This window comes from Mus pahari, chromosome 19, assembly GCF_900095145.1.
Source record: "Mus pahari chromosome 19, PAHARI_EIJ_v1.1, whole genome shotgun sequence".
In the NCBI taxonomy this organism is placed as follows: Eukaryota; Metazoa; Chordata; class Mammalia; order Rodentia; family Muridae; genus Mus; species Mus pahari.
Genome location: NC_034608.1, coordinates 21,113,124 through 21,129,110, shown reverse-complemented (window position 1 = coordinate 21,129,110; position 15,987 = coordinate 21,113,124). Strand labels below are relative to the sequence as shown.

Genomic DNA, 15,987 nt, shown 5'->3' with positions numbered 1-15,987 from the left:
ACCTCCCAATTCTGGCAAAGCCATTGGACAATAGGGAATAGGGGGAGGGACTTGGAGTGGGCCCATTTTGCCCAGGGCTCCGGGTCCTGAACCCTGGAGGCTCAAGTTAGGTCGTCCCTTTTATTGCCTGAATGTGGAGCAAACTAGAAGCAGACGACTGGAGCAATTTTAGAGACTAAAAATTGCCAACTTACTTATTTATGCGTCTTTGTCGCAAGATGGTTAGAAGCAGATAGCGTGTTGTCCTAGCGGTGCTGCTATTTGAATAAGGCATCTGTTGGGACAGCCGTGTGTCTATCCCGTGAGAAAGGAGGAGTGGTTATTAGCCAAGATGGCGGTAGTGATGTCTGCGGCCAAGATCTGGAGGCCGAGCCGTGGCCTGGGCCAGGCTGCCCTCCTGCTGTTGGGGCGATCTGGGGTTCGGGGTTTCGCAAGATCCGTGAGTATCTGAGCCCCACGGGGTCTTTCTTAGGGAGAAATAGAGACGTAAAAGTTATTCTTACATGGTGGGACACCGCGGGCTGTGAAGGAAGAACAGACTCAGAAAGAAAAGGACCGGGAAACTTGTTGAAGAGAAATTCAAGGGAAGAATCCCTTTAGAGGAAAAAGCAAGACAGCAACTTGTGGGCCTCGATGGAAGGAGACGAGTCGGGGACGAGACGGGGGTTGAAAGGACAGATCAGGTTTTCATAGGGTCCTACATTGCTTAAATTCCAACTGCAAAGGGAGTTGAGCAAGAAACTGGTTTGATTCCTATGGCACCTGATGAAAAGTCAAGGCAAGGGACTTTGCCATGACTGTCATTTACAGAAGATGATTATGAAGGGAGACAGAAAGAGCTAGAAGTTCAAACAGGACCCTTTGCCCACGTTATTCCACGTGTCCGGAATGGCCTTTAGCTCACCCAGATGTTTAGACAGGCATCGAACTGGAGATAGTCCTGTCTCAGTCTCCCAAGTTCTGGCATTACAGACGTGAACTACGGTGCTTGACTGCCCACTTTTCTTGAAAACACTGGAGAAAACTCGGAATCGCTTTTGATCCATTGTTGATAAGGGCAGGATAACACTTCCAAAAGCTGTTGCGGTCTGGCGATGTACCACAGTGTAGAATGCTTGCCTAGCACGCGCCACGTCCAGAGTTTGGCTCCTAGCCCCGTGTGTTTATCTGGATATGGCGACACATGTCTGTAATTTCAGCGCTTGGGAGGTAGGAGAGGAGGCATTTGAGGCCAGTTTGAGCTAAGTGAGACCCTATCTCAAAAAAACCAAAAAGATTTTTTTAAATGGTTTACTTATTTTTATTTCATGTGCACTGTTGTTTGGTCTGCACGAAGGCGTTGGATCCCGTAGAACTTGAGTTGTGTAAATACAGACAGTTTTGGACTGCCATATGGGTGCTGGGAATTGAACCCAATTCCTCTGGAAGAGTAGTCAGTGATCTTAGTCACTGAGCCATCTCCCTGCTCCCCCCCCCCCTTAGGCAGTCAGATCTCTGTGAGTTCCAGGCCAGCCAGCGCTACATTGTGAAACTGTGTCTTTTTTTTTTTCCATTTATTTAGTTATTCACTCCGCAGCTCCTCCTCTCCTCCCAGTCCTCCCTCCCCCCCAGCTCCTCCTCCTGTTCCCTTTCCCCTTCTCCTTTGGAAAGGGGGAGCTCCCACCACTTCCCCAGCACATCAGATCACTGCATTACCATGCACCAAGACCAGACAAGGCAGTCTAGCCAGGGAAAAGGAATCCAAAGGCAGGCAACAGGTTCAGAGACACCCCCCATTCCAGTTATTGGAGGACCCACATGAAGAACAAGCCGCACAAGTGTGTGTGGGGGTCCAGGTCCAGCCAGTTCTCACTCTTTAGTTGGTGGTTCAGTCTCTGAGAGCCCCCCACAAGAATTCACATTAGTTGACTCTGTGGTCTTCCTGTGAAGCCACCATCCTCCTCCGGGCCCCCAGTCCTTCCCCCAGCTCCTCCACAAGACTCCCCAGGCTCCCTCCATGTGATGCTTGCTAGGGGTATTGTCTCTGAAACTGTTTCCATCTGCTGCTGAGTGGAGCTTCTCAGAGGATAGTTATGCCAGGCTCCTGCCTGGAAGTATAACAGAGTATCATTAACAGTATCAGGGATTGGTTCCTGCCCATGGGATGGGTCCCAACCTGGGCCAGTCATTGGTCAGTCATTCCCTCCATCTCTGCTCCATCCATCCATGTCCCTGCACATCTTGCAGGCAAGACACATCCTGGGTCAAGGGTTTTGTGGGTGGGTCCCTCCTCTGGACGTCCTGCCTGGCCACAGGCAGTGGCCACTTCAGGTGCCATATTCTCAGAGTGGACCCCATGGACTCCCTGGGGTCTCTCCCACCCCACCCCCAGGACTCTGGCACATTGTAGAGACAAGTCAACCCCCACCCTACCTCCGTTGCCAATTTCCATTTATTTCTCTGCTCTCCCTGCACCTGATCCACCATCCTGTTCTCTGTGATTTACAGGCCAGCCTGGTCTATGTAGAGTTTCAGGATAGCCGGAGCTATAGAGTGAGACAGTCTCTTACAAAAGAAAAATTTTGTTGGTAATGCCTGGTTAGAGGGTTTTGAAGTAAATTTCCAGTGGAAACAGGTCCGGTTAAGTGGCTGGGGTCTAGAGTTGGACCACGTGATTTTTGCCTCTGCTCTGCCACTTTCCAGTTGTGTAGCCTTGGGCCAGGAACTGTACCTTGTGCCTCTCCATACCCTGCCAATAGTGGGCACTTCCTAGGGTTGCTGTGGAAATACCAGCTTGTCAGCAGTACAGATTGGACCCAGCACAAAAGGGCAGTGGGACTGTCCGCCTTATATTAGTGGTGAGGACCAAGACCTTGGGAGAGGAAAAGGGTGACCTGGGGAGTGGGAACTGAATTGGCAATGCCCTGGGAAGCATCTCCATCTTCTATGAGGCTGTGGTCGCTCTTCTGTGTATTTCATAGGGCAGAGAAGTCAGGATCTGTAGGCAGAAGCTGTGGGTGGGAAAAGAAGGGGACAGACAGAGGTGAGCAGGATGAGGAAGACTGTCAGCAGAAGCAAGCAAATATAGAAAGGTTGCTGGAGCCGGTGGGGGTGGGGCAGGCTCCCGCTGGCTGTTCTCTTTGGATTTTTTTTTTTTTTTTGGCAGTCAAATCTTTCACAGCTGATTTCAGTCCCTGAACTCATTGGCTGGGCAGGTAGGCTGAGCTTCGAGCTGAAGTGAGGTACCCTAGGGAAAGGTCATTGTGACTGATTAAATCTGTTTTCCTGCTGGCTCAGTCTCCTGTTGTTGTCCTCATATTTCTTTACTCATTTGAGAGGACATTTGGAAGAGCGGCAGGAGGGCGCAGTCTGTAGCCTTCATTAGTTTGTATATTTACATTTTTCCACTCACCACCCTCCCACTTTTGGCAGTGTCTTACGTAGCCCAGGCTGGCTTCCCAGCTCACTGTAAAGCTGAGCGTGACCTTGAACCCCTGCTCTTCTTGTCTCCGTGTCAGTGTTAGAATTAAAATTGTGCACCACTATGGCTACTTTTTTTTTCGTTAATTTATTTATGTATTCACTTTATGTCCCGATATCTGCCCCCCTCCTCTCAGTGCCCCCTCCCACAGCTCCCCCTCCTACTCCCCACCATGCCTGATTCTATGTGGTGCTGGGGATTGAACTCAGGACTTAGACATGCCAGGCAAGCACTCTACTTACCGACTACATCCTCAGCCTTCTCTCCCTCCTCCTTTCACCCTCCCTCTCTTCTTCCTCCCTTCCTTTTTGCTGGGGTGAGTCTAGAACTGGTTCTCCTGCCTCTGCATCTCAGATGCTAGGGTTTCAGGCATTTGCTATCATGCCTGACTTTATATTCTCTCTTTTGATTGTATTCTTTTTGGTTTTGGTCTTTTTGAGACAGGGTTTCTCTAGGTGACCCTGACTGTCCTATCCTGGAACTTGCTTTGTAGACCACACTAGCCTCAGACTCACAGAGATCTGCTTGCCTCTGTCTCCCAAGGCTGGGACTAAAGGCTTATGCCAACACACCTAGTTCTAGCTTTAAAACTTTTTCCCCCTCTTTGACTTTTTTGAAACAGGGTTTCTCTGTGTAGCCCTGGCTGTCCTGGAACTCACTCTGTAGACCAGGCTGGCCACGATCTCAGAAATCCACCTGCCTCTGCCTCCCAAGTACTGGGATTAAAGGCGTGCACCACGACCACCCAGCTAAAACATTTTTAGATAGATCTTCTTTTCATACAGTGTACTTGGGTCACTTCTCACTGTGCTTCCTGTACTTGTTTTTCTTTCACTAGGACTGTTAATAAAAGCTGTTTGGTTTTTTTAAGTCCAACTCTTGAGGTGCAGTCTGGCTCACCTAGAGTTTTCTAGCCCAGGCTCATACTCAGGGTCCTTCTGCCTCAGCTGGGCCTGCCTCAGCCTTCAGTACTCAGACCGCAGGCTTGTGGTACTGTGCCCACCCCTTTACCTTCTGAGTGGTAGCAGCAGGCTTGGGGAGTAGCAAAAGGAGATTGTTCTTTAGAGCCATGATGATCCAACAGAGCTTTCCCAGACAGTGTGGATGACTCGTATTTGTGCTGTCGGCACAGTAGCACCAGCCATATGTGGCGGCTACCCAGCCATGAATGTGGCTAGTACAGTTTTAAAACTGTGGAGTTTTTTTCTTTTTGAGACAAGGTTGTCCTATCAGTAATATAATTCAGGCTGACCTTGGACTGGTGGTCCTCCCGGCTGAGCTCTTAAATGCTGGAATTACAGGTGTGTGCACCTGTGCTCAATTCAAAGGTTTATTGTTGTTTTAATTTTTATTTATTACTTGAAAATGTTATACATGTATACCGTATATTTTGATGAAATCCTCTCCACTTCTCCCACTTCAGTTTTGCCTAGGGTCCTCACATCCCTTGAGACTCTGCGCCCTCTTAGACTTGTTTGTTTGTTTGTTTGTTTGTTTATTGAGACAGGGTCTATCTACATAACCATAGCTGTCCCAGAACTCACTAAGTGGACCACGCAGGCCTTGCACTCACAGAGATCTACCTGCCTCTGCTTTCTGAGTGCTGGCGAGTCCAGTTAGTGTTGCCCATACATGAATTGGGTATAGACTCATCCACTGGGGCTTGGGGAACCTACCAGTGGCCTAAAAGAAAAATGCCTGGCTCCTCCTTCTCTTGCAGCTGACAACTGCTAACAGACCTTTAGCCAGGAATGGGGTCTTGAGAGCATCTCCCCAAACCTTGCTGGAACTTTTAACTGGCTTCATCTTGGTGCAGATCATTTTTATAAGTGACCACGGCTGCTATGAATTATGTTTGCAATAGCTGTGTCAGGAGGATACGGATTCTACAGCAGCTCCTCCCATCCTGTAGCAGCTCTTCCCACCCTGAAGCAGCTCCTCCCATCCTGCAGCAGCTCCTCCCATCCTGCAGCAGCCCTGCCTAGCCTGTAGTAGCTCCTCCCATCCTGCAGCAGCTCCTCCCATCCTGCAGCAGCTCCTCCCATCCTGTAGTAGCCCCTCCCATCCTGCAGCAGCTCCTCCCATCCTGCAGCAGCCATGCCCAGCCTGTAGTAGCTCCTCCCACCCTGCAGCAGCTCCTCCCATCCTGCAGCAGCTCCTCCCACCCTCCAGCAGCTCCTCCCATCCTGTAGTAGCTCCTCCCATCCTGCAGCAGCTCCTCCCATCCTGTAGTAGCCCCTCCCATCCTGCAGCAGCCCTGCCCATCCTGTAGTAGCCCCTCCCATCCTGCAGCAGCCCCGCCCATCCTGCAAGTCTTAATGTTCTTTCTGGCTGCTCTTTCGCAGTGCTCCCTGAGCTTTGGATATTAATGTCTGGTGGTGATATTAATGTCTCATTCACAGCTGAGCACTCACAGTCACATATTCTGAGCACAGAGCAGTAATGTGCCTGCATTTACCACTACCCACTTCAGTAAGAAGCTTCTCTGATCAAGGTTGGGAGAATCCCAAATCTATGGTCTAAACATTAATATTTAAGACAGTTTGACAGCATGGCCATTTAGGAAAATAGCATCAGTAGGTTCTCCTCTGGTTCCTATGGATTCCCTAGCCGTATGTTTTGACCTGCGTTACTGTACCAGGTATGGATTCCTTCCTGTGGAGCAGGATTTCTGTTCACTCAAGAGAGCAGTTGGTTGCTTCATAAACAGTCTTGCCACAGATGTGTTCCAGTGGGCACATCTTGCCCAGCAGGTTGGTATTGTAGCGTGTGGAGGTCCAAGACTGGAGTCGATGTCTTTTCTCCCCAAGCTGCCTGCACAGCATCTAGCATAATGAAAGGACCCTCAGCCTCTGTTGGTGGGGATGTAAACTGGTGCAGCCACTCTAGCCTTGAGTCAGGAGGGTTCTTAAAACTATAAGCAGATCTCCCACGTGACCTGGCTGTGTTGCTTCTGAGCATATATCCAGCAGATCTGTGTCTTACTATGGAGACACTTGTATATCCTTGTTGATCGCTGCTCCATTCACAGTAGCTGGGATAGGATCGACTTAGATGTTCATTAACTGACAAATGGATACTGAAAATGGGATGTGTATATATATATGTATATATACACATATACATATATATACATATATATGTACATACATATATGCACACACACACGATGGAATATAACTTAAGTGTGAAGAGAACTGAAACCGTGAAATTTGCAGACAAACGGAGCTGGGAAAAGTATACCAAATAAGGTCACTCAGGCCACAAAAGATAAACATCGTACATTTCCATGGAGGTTCTAAGCTGCAGATCCTTTATGTTCTTAACATGAAGTACGTATGGAAGGTAAAGGAGACCATTAGCAGGGAGTGAGGAACAGATGCATTTAGAAAAGGGGAGCCCTGGGGGCCAAAGGGCTCAAGTAGATAATGCCGCGTCCAGGATGGGGAACTGAGGGGCCTGGCAAAGGTAAACAAAGTGTGCACGGAGAAGCTGCTTCAGAACCTGTGAGTTCGCAATCCACTTGAAAAAAAAAATAGTAAGAGGGGACAGTAGAGCATGCGTGCTTGAAAGAACAGGGAGGATACTGGAAGCGACAGGCTTAAGTTCAAATGGGGACAGGGAGGTGGGGGGAGAGGAGAGGTAGGGTGGGCTAACCAAAACTAAGAATGAATGAAGAAGCCTTATGAAACCCTGTTAGGAGGCTGGAGAGATGGCTCAGTGGTTAAGAGCACTACCTGCTCTTGCGAAGGTCCCAGGTTCAATTCCCAGCACTCACAGGGCAGCTCACAACTGTCTATAACTCCAATTCCAGGGGATCTGACACCCTCACACTAATGTAAATAAAATTAAGTAAAGAAAGCCCATTAGTTTAGCAAGCTAATTAAAAAGAAATTTTTTTAAAAGAAAGTTCAAACAGAAGTACTCCACATTAGTACTCTCTTATTAACACTCTTGCTCCCAGGTGACAGGTACTGAATGACAGACTCAGTGCCAGGCATGGCAGTTATTAGTCAGGCAGGACTTGGAGGCACCCAAGATGGTTCAGGCTCCTGCATTGCTCCTAGTTGTCTACTGTGACTGTATAAGACCGCAGTTTGGTTTGGGAACACAGAGAAAACTTTTTTTTTCTCTAGCGCAGGCTGATCTCAAACTCACTGCATAGCCTGTGACGGCTTTAAAACTGGTGGCATTCCTCCCACCTCAGCTTCCCAAGTGGCGGGATTGCAGGCACGAGCGGCCACCCATGACTGGAAGGTGCAGTTTTACCCAGATGGGGATGAAGAGCTGAGGCCTTGGGAGAAGGGTGGGGAGGTTATTCAGCTGTGGCTTGGGTAGAGTAGATGACAAGGGCTAGTGGGTCAGGAAGAGGGAAAAGGCCACCCCTCCTCTTGGCACCCCTCACTGAACACTGTGGCCCTGTGGTGTTTGGTGGGTCTGCGTTTGTCTTCCCCTGCTGCCACAGCAGATGTCTTTGCTGTTCAAGGCTAAGAGGAAGGAAACTCAGACTCTGAGAGCCTGGCCTGAGGTGGTGACCGTAAATCTTGTAGGCATGCAAGCATCCCCCATCCCACCCAACCAAGAACAAAGGAACAAAACAAAACTAACCAGTCTTGGGCTCTGTTGGGAGAACGCACCAGCACTGCCTTAGCTGAGTACAGCAGTGCAGACCTGTAATTCTAACACTCAGGAAGCAGAGGCAGGAGGATTGCAGGGAACTCCCAGCCAGCCAGGGCTATGTGGCAAGACTCTGCAGGAAGAAAAAAAGAAAGGGGAAAAAAAAAGATTCACCCTTAAGGCTTTTGAAACAGCTCAGAGAGTAGAGGCAGCTACCATTAAGCCTGGTGACTTGAGCTGTTTCCAGGACCCACATGGAGGCGAGAGAGAATCAACTCCCACAAGTTATCTGACTCTCCCCTGCACTGCACACACAATAAATAAAAGTGTAGTTTAAAAAATTAAAAATGGGGGGCTGGAGAGATGGCTCAGCGGTTAAGAGCACTGAAGGTCCTGAGTTCAATTCCCAGCAACCACATGGTGGCTCGCAACCATCCGTAACAAGATCTGGTGCCCTCTTGGAGTGTCTGAAGACAGCTACAGTGTACTTACATATAATAAATAAATCTAAAAAAAAAAAAAATGGCTCAGTGGTTAGGAGCGTGATCTGCTCTTCCAGAGGACCCAGCACCCACACGGGCGGCTCAGAACTCTCTGGAACGCCAGCTCCAGGAGAATCAGCACCCTCACGCAGACATACATGCAGACAGAACACCAGCACATAAAATAAAAATAAATCAGAAAAAAATTAAAAACTTAAAAAAACAGATCCACTTTCTGTAGCATTGCGACTCTCATGTGGGAGCGCAGAGGTGCTAGGGCGCTGAGCAAGGGTGGTCAGAGCCAGGTGGTCTGCTCCTCGTATCCGATGGCCCTGCTTCAGCGCTCTGAAGGCTCTCCGAGTGACTTACCAAGAGGAAGTGGTTCTTACTGAGTTCTCTCCTGTTTAGGATAACCTTTGGCCTGGAGGCTAAATGTAGCCAAAGACGAATATGAATGTAGCCCAGCATGGAGTTATAAACTTTGCTAAAACGCGATGAGATTATTTTTTTCCGTTTGTGTGTGTATGTGTGTTTTGCTAACTGTGGTGAAGTTCTAGCTAAGTGTAGTTTGTAGATAACAGCATTGTGTTGCAATGTTAAGTAGTTGGATGCCCTTGAGGGTGTTGGCTGATGTCTTAAGGAATCTGGTATGGGTTTTGCACATTATGAAACACTTTGTGATTGATAGTTTCAGTACACAAAGTGCTAGTACCTGCTATTAAAAATGGGGAAACTGAGGTTTAGCGATAGGAAGTCTGAGGTCGGGACTCCAAAGCCTACAACCCTTCTGGCTGCCAGGGAGAGGGGGGAAGCTCAGGCACTTCAGTCTCACAATACACAGACCCTGAGCCTCACCCTGACCTCTCCCGCAGCTTCTGTCCAGGATACTTGCTTCTGTTGGGCTGTGCTAGTTTCAGAAGAGCTAGGTTCAGGTGGACACCACTCCTCCCCCACACTTTATCCATGCTGGCCACTTGTTTTGTGTATTTGAGACTGCATCCCATGGTACAGTTCTTGGTTGGCCTCTAATCCTGCCTCTGCCTCCTGAGAGCTGATATTAAAGGTGTGCACCACAACACTCATGACTTTTGTTTTGGAATACAATATTATTGACCTAACAAGAAACTTCTTTTTTTGAAGAGGAGGTGGCACGTGCATGCCACTGTGTAGGTCAGAGGACAGCTTTGGGGTCCCAGAGGTCAAATGATCAAACTTCAGTTCATTAGGCTTGGTGGCAAGTGCCTTTACCAGATGAAACATCTCTCTTGCTTTTTTTTTCTTTTTCTTTTTTTTTTTTTTTTAGATTTATTTATTTATTATATGTAAGTACACTGTAGCTGTCTTCAGACACTCCAGAAGAGGGAGTCAGATCTCGTTACGGATGGTTGTGAGCCATCATGTGGTTGCTGGGATTTGAACTCTGCACCTTTGGAAGAGCAGTTGGGTGCTCTTACCCGCTGAGCCATCTCACCAGCCCTTTTTTTTTTCTTTTAAGGCAGGGTCTCTAGTAGTCTAGGTTAGCCTTGAACTGAGACTGGCTTTGAACTTGTCATCTTCCTGTCTCTACTTCCCTTGTGTACCAACATGCCTTGGTTTCGTTTCATTTTGGCTTCAGTGCTGGGGAGAGAACCATGGACCTCGAGGGTACTAGGCAGGTGCGCTACAGCTGTGCTCCGGCCCCTCACTAACCCAGTGTAAAGTCTTACCTGGGTGGCATTTTGATTCTAGGAGAGAGAAGACTGTCTCATGGAGCAGACGTGTTCTAGTCACCTGAGCAGCTTTGTTTGACAGACAGTGCAAGGAACAAAGGGTCTGTTCACACTAGTTTTTCTTGTAGGAGATGGAAGGGCGAAATTAGTGGAGGAGTAGCTGGCTTGTGGGCACCACCAGGCCCTGACCCTGCAGCTTGTTTTGGCTGGCTGACCTGATAGTTCCTCAGTTTGGGATTGTACACTTTAGATTTCCTTGGGCAAAACCAGAGAAATATTTCCCTTAGCACTGGCAAGGATTAAAGAGAGATTGTTTTTGTTTGTTTATTTGTTTTTGTTTTTAGAGACAGGATTTCTTTGTGTAGCCCTGGCTGTCCTGGAACTCACTCTGTAGACCAGGCTGGCCTTGAACTCAGAAATCTCCCTGCCTCTGCCTCCCAAATGCTGGGATTAAAGGTGTGCGCCACCACTGCCCCGCTTTTGTTTGGGTTTTGAGACAAGATCTCATGTCCTGGGCGACCCTGAAAACTCTAGCTGGGGATAGCTATGAACTCCTGATCCTCGTATCCTCTCCTCCAAGTGCTGGGTTTCTGAGTGTGGGCTATCACATCCACCTAGAGTGCATATGGTGTTGTTTCCCTGGGGTTGTGCTGTGTAGTCCAGGCTGGCCTGGAACTTGATGTAGTCCTACCCCTGCTTCCGGAGTATGGGATAAAGGTATGCTCCACCGTGTGTGAGAGTGAGTGAGAGAGAGAGAGAGAGAGAGAGAGAGAGAGAGAGAGAGAGAGAGAGAGAGAGAGAGAGCGAGAGAGCACAAGCTCAACTACAGATGTGTGCCTGCTATGGCCAGAGGTATCAGATCCCCCTGGAGCTAGAGTTCCATGTGATTTGCAAACTGCCTGAGCTTGCAGGAAACTGAACTCAGGTCTTCTGTTAGAGCAGCAGGATCGCTCATGTCTGGGCTCTCTTTCTAGCCCCAAGAGAGCGGTTCTTAGGGGCACTCAGTCTGTGTTCCGAACATTAACTAAGTCAGGATTTTAGAGATGGCAGCCACAGCTTTTCTCCAGGGACACTGGCTGGTTTCATGTTGACTGATTCAGGGAAAGAGTGAAATGCTCTCTTGGGCTTCACACCTGCAGCACCCAGAGCTGTGGCGTTAAAAACCACTGGGTCTCTGAGGCCCAGGGAGCCCAACTGCTTTCCTAGCTGAGCGGCAACCCTCAAGGGGGCTGTAGCTCCCTGCTGCCTGCGCAGGCCCCGAGCCTCAGGGCTCAGGAGGTGTGGATGTTTTTGGCTCTCCTCCACAGAGAGACACAGAGAGGATGTAGAGTTGGCTGGCCCGCCCCGATGACAGATGAGTGCTGAACCCTACCTTCTTTGTTCAGGCAGCCCCTGCACATGCCAGCCTCACCACCTGTGAGCTGTGTGACTTTGGGAAAGTTGCTTAGCCTTTCTGAGCCTCAAATACCACCTATGTTTGATGGAGGTACTGTGGGGGCAGGGTTCAGTGAGCACAGAGATACAGCTTCGTGTGGCACCTGTGTTCATAGTCAGTTGTTTTTTGCTTTTGTCTCTTAAGGTTTATTTTATTTGCATGTGTGTATGTGCACGTTTTTGTGGGCGTTTGTGAAGACTAGAAGAGAGTGTGGGATCCCCTGAAGCTGGAGTTACAGACAGTTGTGAGTCAGCTGATGTGGGTGCCAGGAATCAACATCTGAGCCATCGCTCCAGCCCCATAGTTGGCTCTTACTGACCTGCTTCAGTCATCTTGGTTGCCAGTGTCCCTCAGTGCCAGGCCTAGAGCCTGTTTCTGTTTGTTTGGTTTGGTTTGGTTTTTGTTTTGTTCTATTTTGAGAAGGTCATGTCTTATAGCCCAGGCTAGCCTTGCACTTGTGATCTTCCTGCCTCAGCTTTCGGATGCTGGCCTGCCATGCCTGTGTGACTCCACTGAGTTCTGGAGTCTTTGTTCTTCCTTACACCCAAGGTACTTTGTCACCCTTGCCTCTCCCAGCCTGTCCAGCAGTCTCACTCAGCTCCCCTCTTTGAGGGCACTTTTCTGTCACTCCATGTGCAGTGGCTGGTGACACTTGCTACAAGGCATCAGTGGTATATTATCCCCCAGCCCACAGGCAGCTCTCTTGTCTTTGTGGGGCATGGGCTCAGGGCAGGAGGTTCCTGTCCAGTGTCCTGTGGTTGGACAGAGGCAGACCTGGGATTCGAGCCATGCAGGTTAGGTGTAGCTGTGAGGGTACCTGCTTTTCTTGTCATCTGTTACCCATGCTCCTGGTCAAGCTCTCATCCAAGCCCATGGCAAAACTGCTCTGTATCTGCCTGTTTGACGGGAACAGTCATCCAGCATACCTGTCAGTGGTGCATGCTTGCCATCCATTCCTCCGTGTCAGCCACTGGGCTGAATCATGTGTACATGTCAGCTCATGCTGTGCTCATGATAGCCCATGAGAATGTCCACCAGAAGAAGGAACTGAGGCTCAGGGAATCATGGTTCTACAGCTTCTGCCTGTGCTGTTAATTGAGGCACCCACGGGAAAGGCCATGCGGATACCTCTGCAGGCTGCCCAGCTCCTGTTGGGGTTCCGGGGCTTCAGGGCTTAGTCCCAGGCTGGGCAGTTTTGCCACCCTATGTCACTGGCCGCCAGGCAACTCCCTGCCTCCAAGAAGAGGCAGAGGAGAAATATGATGGTCATTGGATGTGGTCATATACCTTCTCTGTAGGATTGGGTGAGGGAGGGTTTCTCTGTTACCCTGGCTGTCCTGGAACTCACTTTGCATACCAGGCTGGCCTTGAACTCACAGAGATCTGCCTGCCTCTGCCTCCCAAGCGCTGGGATTAAAGTTGTACACTACCACTGCCCAGCCTCTGTAGGTATTTTATTGCCCATCCCACAATCCAGCATCTAGTGCATTACTGACCAGTTTTGGAACTCACTGGATTAGCACAGTGACTTCATGGGGGTCAAGACAGCCCTTTGGAAAGAAGGCACTGGAGAACATGGTCTGTGCTTGCTCCAGTGTGTGAAGTCCGCCTGGGGGCCTGACTGGTTGCATCAGGTCCTGACAATGTGTCTTGCTTGGACACTCTAGCTCATTCTCAGCCTCATCACTCCCAGGCTTTCCCTTTAGCTCTACTCTGTCTCCTGATTTTCTCTGAAGTTTGCTAGGGTAAAGTCTGGAGTCAGTTTCTAATTTAAGGGGTACTGGTTCTTCTCTCCCAAGGTGCCTATCATTTCCGATTTTCCTGCTTTCTTACCTTTGTCTTTTGGTGGGGTTGATCAGGTTTTGAAAATAGGTCTCAGTATGTGGGTCAGGCTGGCCTTGAACTCATTATTCTCTTGCTTCAGCCTCCCGAGTAGGTGTCTCAGGGATTCTGTTGCTATGAAGAGACACCATGAAGGTGGCCTTAGCGACACCACCATGCCCTTCTCTCTTACCACTTCTCAAGGACATACTCTGCCCAGGTCCTCGTGAACCCTGTGCAGTCACCCTAGGGACTTGGTGCACAGTCCTCTGCAGCTTTTCAGACATGAGAAAATTTGAAGTGTTTGCCGAGAGTCACACTGTGAGCTCAGAAAGCAGAGCCCAAGTCTGTTTGAATCCAGAGTCACTGAACTCAACCAACCACTCATTCTCCCGTGTACAAGGTTAATTACCTCTGGAGAGCTTCTTGTGTAAGCCAGCTCAACACCTCCCCTGCCTTGTGGCTTGTGTGGGAGACAGACAAAGGCCCCTTCCAGGTCGGTATCAAGGTCCTGCTGTGCCTGGAGCTCAGGTCGTAGAGAGGCTGCTAGCTTCCTTCTTGCTCGAACAGGATGAGTCTGCCCGAGGAGTGCCAGCCTGAACCTGCCCTGCTGTGGGGAGCAATCATTTCCTCACAGCCACAAATGCCAGTAATCATGCACTGGAAACGTGCGGCCCACTGGACCCTCGGCGCCTTGTCCGATGCAATTAAAAGAAGGGAGGGGACACACGTGAGAAGTTTGTAGGGAATCCACTGTTTCTGTGGCTTCCCTAGACGTGAGGCCACAGCTGCTGACCTGAGAGGAAGCCTGGCTGCGGTGGGAGAAAAGACGAAGATGTGTGGGAGTGGACATGCTGTGGCAGTTGGGGTTTGGGGCCCAGGGGTCTGAATCAGAGCCTGCCAGGTTAGAAGTCCATTTGTGACGAGTGTTTTTAGATTTGTGGCCTGGTGAAAGCTGGTTTACCTCCCTAAGCCTCTTAGCTCATCTGCTTCATAGCAGTGCAAGTGGTCATCACTGATGCCCAAGGAAGCCCAGCCCAGCCTGGCACCCAGCCATTCAGTCCCCTCCTGAGCATGTAGACTGCTTTGGCTTTGCCAGCCATGTCTTCTCTGATGCTAGCCTTACAAGGTCCTCTTACCTCCTGTCTGATGATGTCAAGGAGTGGAATGGCAGAATGATCCAGAAAGGTTAAATTAGCAACAAGCCAGGGTTGTTGGAAGATGGCAACCTGTATGTCTCTCCCTTCAGCCATCCTTCCCTTACCAAGTTGTCAAGTTGTCTCTATAGGTTTTCATTAAGGGAAGACAGTGTGGGAAGTTGTGTGGGTCTGGAACAGGAGGGCAGCTCTGTTTCTCAGAGTAGCCCTTCCCCCACCCCAGTAGCCGCCTCTGGATAGGAGCTGCTCACACCCTAGCCTTTGTGAATGAAGATGGGCCGTGAGGGAAGTCTGAGTCTGGTTTTTGTTGTGGTCAACTTTTTCTGGCAAGTGGCCTTTTCCTGGAACTTGGCACTAGGTACAGCAGGTTTGGGGAGGCTGGAAGATTTGTTCATTTCGACATAACTTCAGTGTGCAGTCCAACTATTTGATTTTTGCGTTTTGTTTTTTATTTTTAGACAGTCGTCCATAGCCCAGGCTGTCTCAGTCTGGTGATACCCCTGCCCTCTACCTTCCAGGCAGGGACCACCACTCTCAATCAAACCCAGAGCTTCATGCATGCCAGGCAAGCGCTTTATCTTCTGAGCCACATTCCTATCCCCCCCCCTTTTTTTTTTAAGTAGGGTCTCATGTTGCCCAAGCTGGCTTTGAACTTGCTATGTAGCCAAAGGTAGTTTTGAGCTCTCGCTTCTCCGTTTCCCAGATGCTTGAATTAGAAGTTGAGCTGCCAAGTCCCACTTCATTATTTTTGTTTTTGTTTTTAAAAAATGATCTCATATTGAAGCCTAAGCTGGCCTTGAACTTGTGGCATCTTCTTCCCCCAGGCTCCCAACCACTTCCAATATAGGGAGTGTATTGACCCTCATACCTAGCTTTTTGTTTTGTGTCCATGGTGGGGTTTTCTGTGTCTCAGGGCTGTCCCAGAATTCGACATCTTACTGCCTCCATTTTCTGCATGCTGTGTACCGTTGTGCATAGCTCTGTGTTCAGTTTATGTATAAAAGATAGAACATGCAGGAGCAAAGAGAAATTTCTGGAAACCATGTCTGCAGTTTTTGATCTGAGAGGTTTGATGTCTCTCCAGAACTGCTGGCTACTTGGAGCCCACTGCAGGGTGTGGGCCAGCAGCACCCACTGCAGGCCACTGCAGGGCATGGGTCAGCGGCACCCACTGCAGGGCATGTGCCAGCCCTGCTTTCTGGGCTTGGCATGCTCTGTCCGCTGCCTGCAGCTCCTTGGCTATTTATTACTTGATGGGATTCAGTTCTTTTTTTTTTTTTGCACATGAATAAAGATGGAAGAATTG

The 15,987-nt window shown here is 49.3% G+C and overlaps 1 protein-coding gene across 1 annotated transcript in view; it reads left to right on the top strand.

The window, feature by feature from the left end:
• The first annotated feature begins 297 nt into the window (after positions 1–297).
• The window catches only part of Bckdha (branched chain keto acid dehydrogenase E1 subunit alpha), a 30,152-nt gene continuing 14,462 nt past the window's right edge, over positions 298–15,987 (top strand). The window contains exon 1 of the mRNA XM_021218997.2: positions 298–439. Coding sequence (XP_021074656.1) covers positions 332–439 — 108 coding nt within the window. The 5' untranslated portion in view covers positions 298–331. The remainder of the gene's footprint in view (positions 440–15,987) is intronic.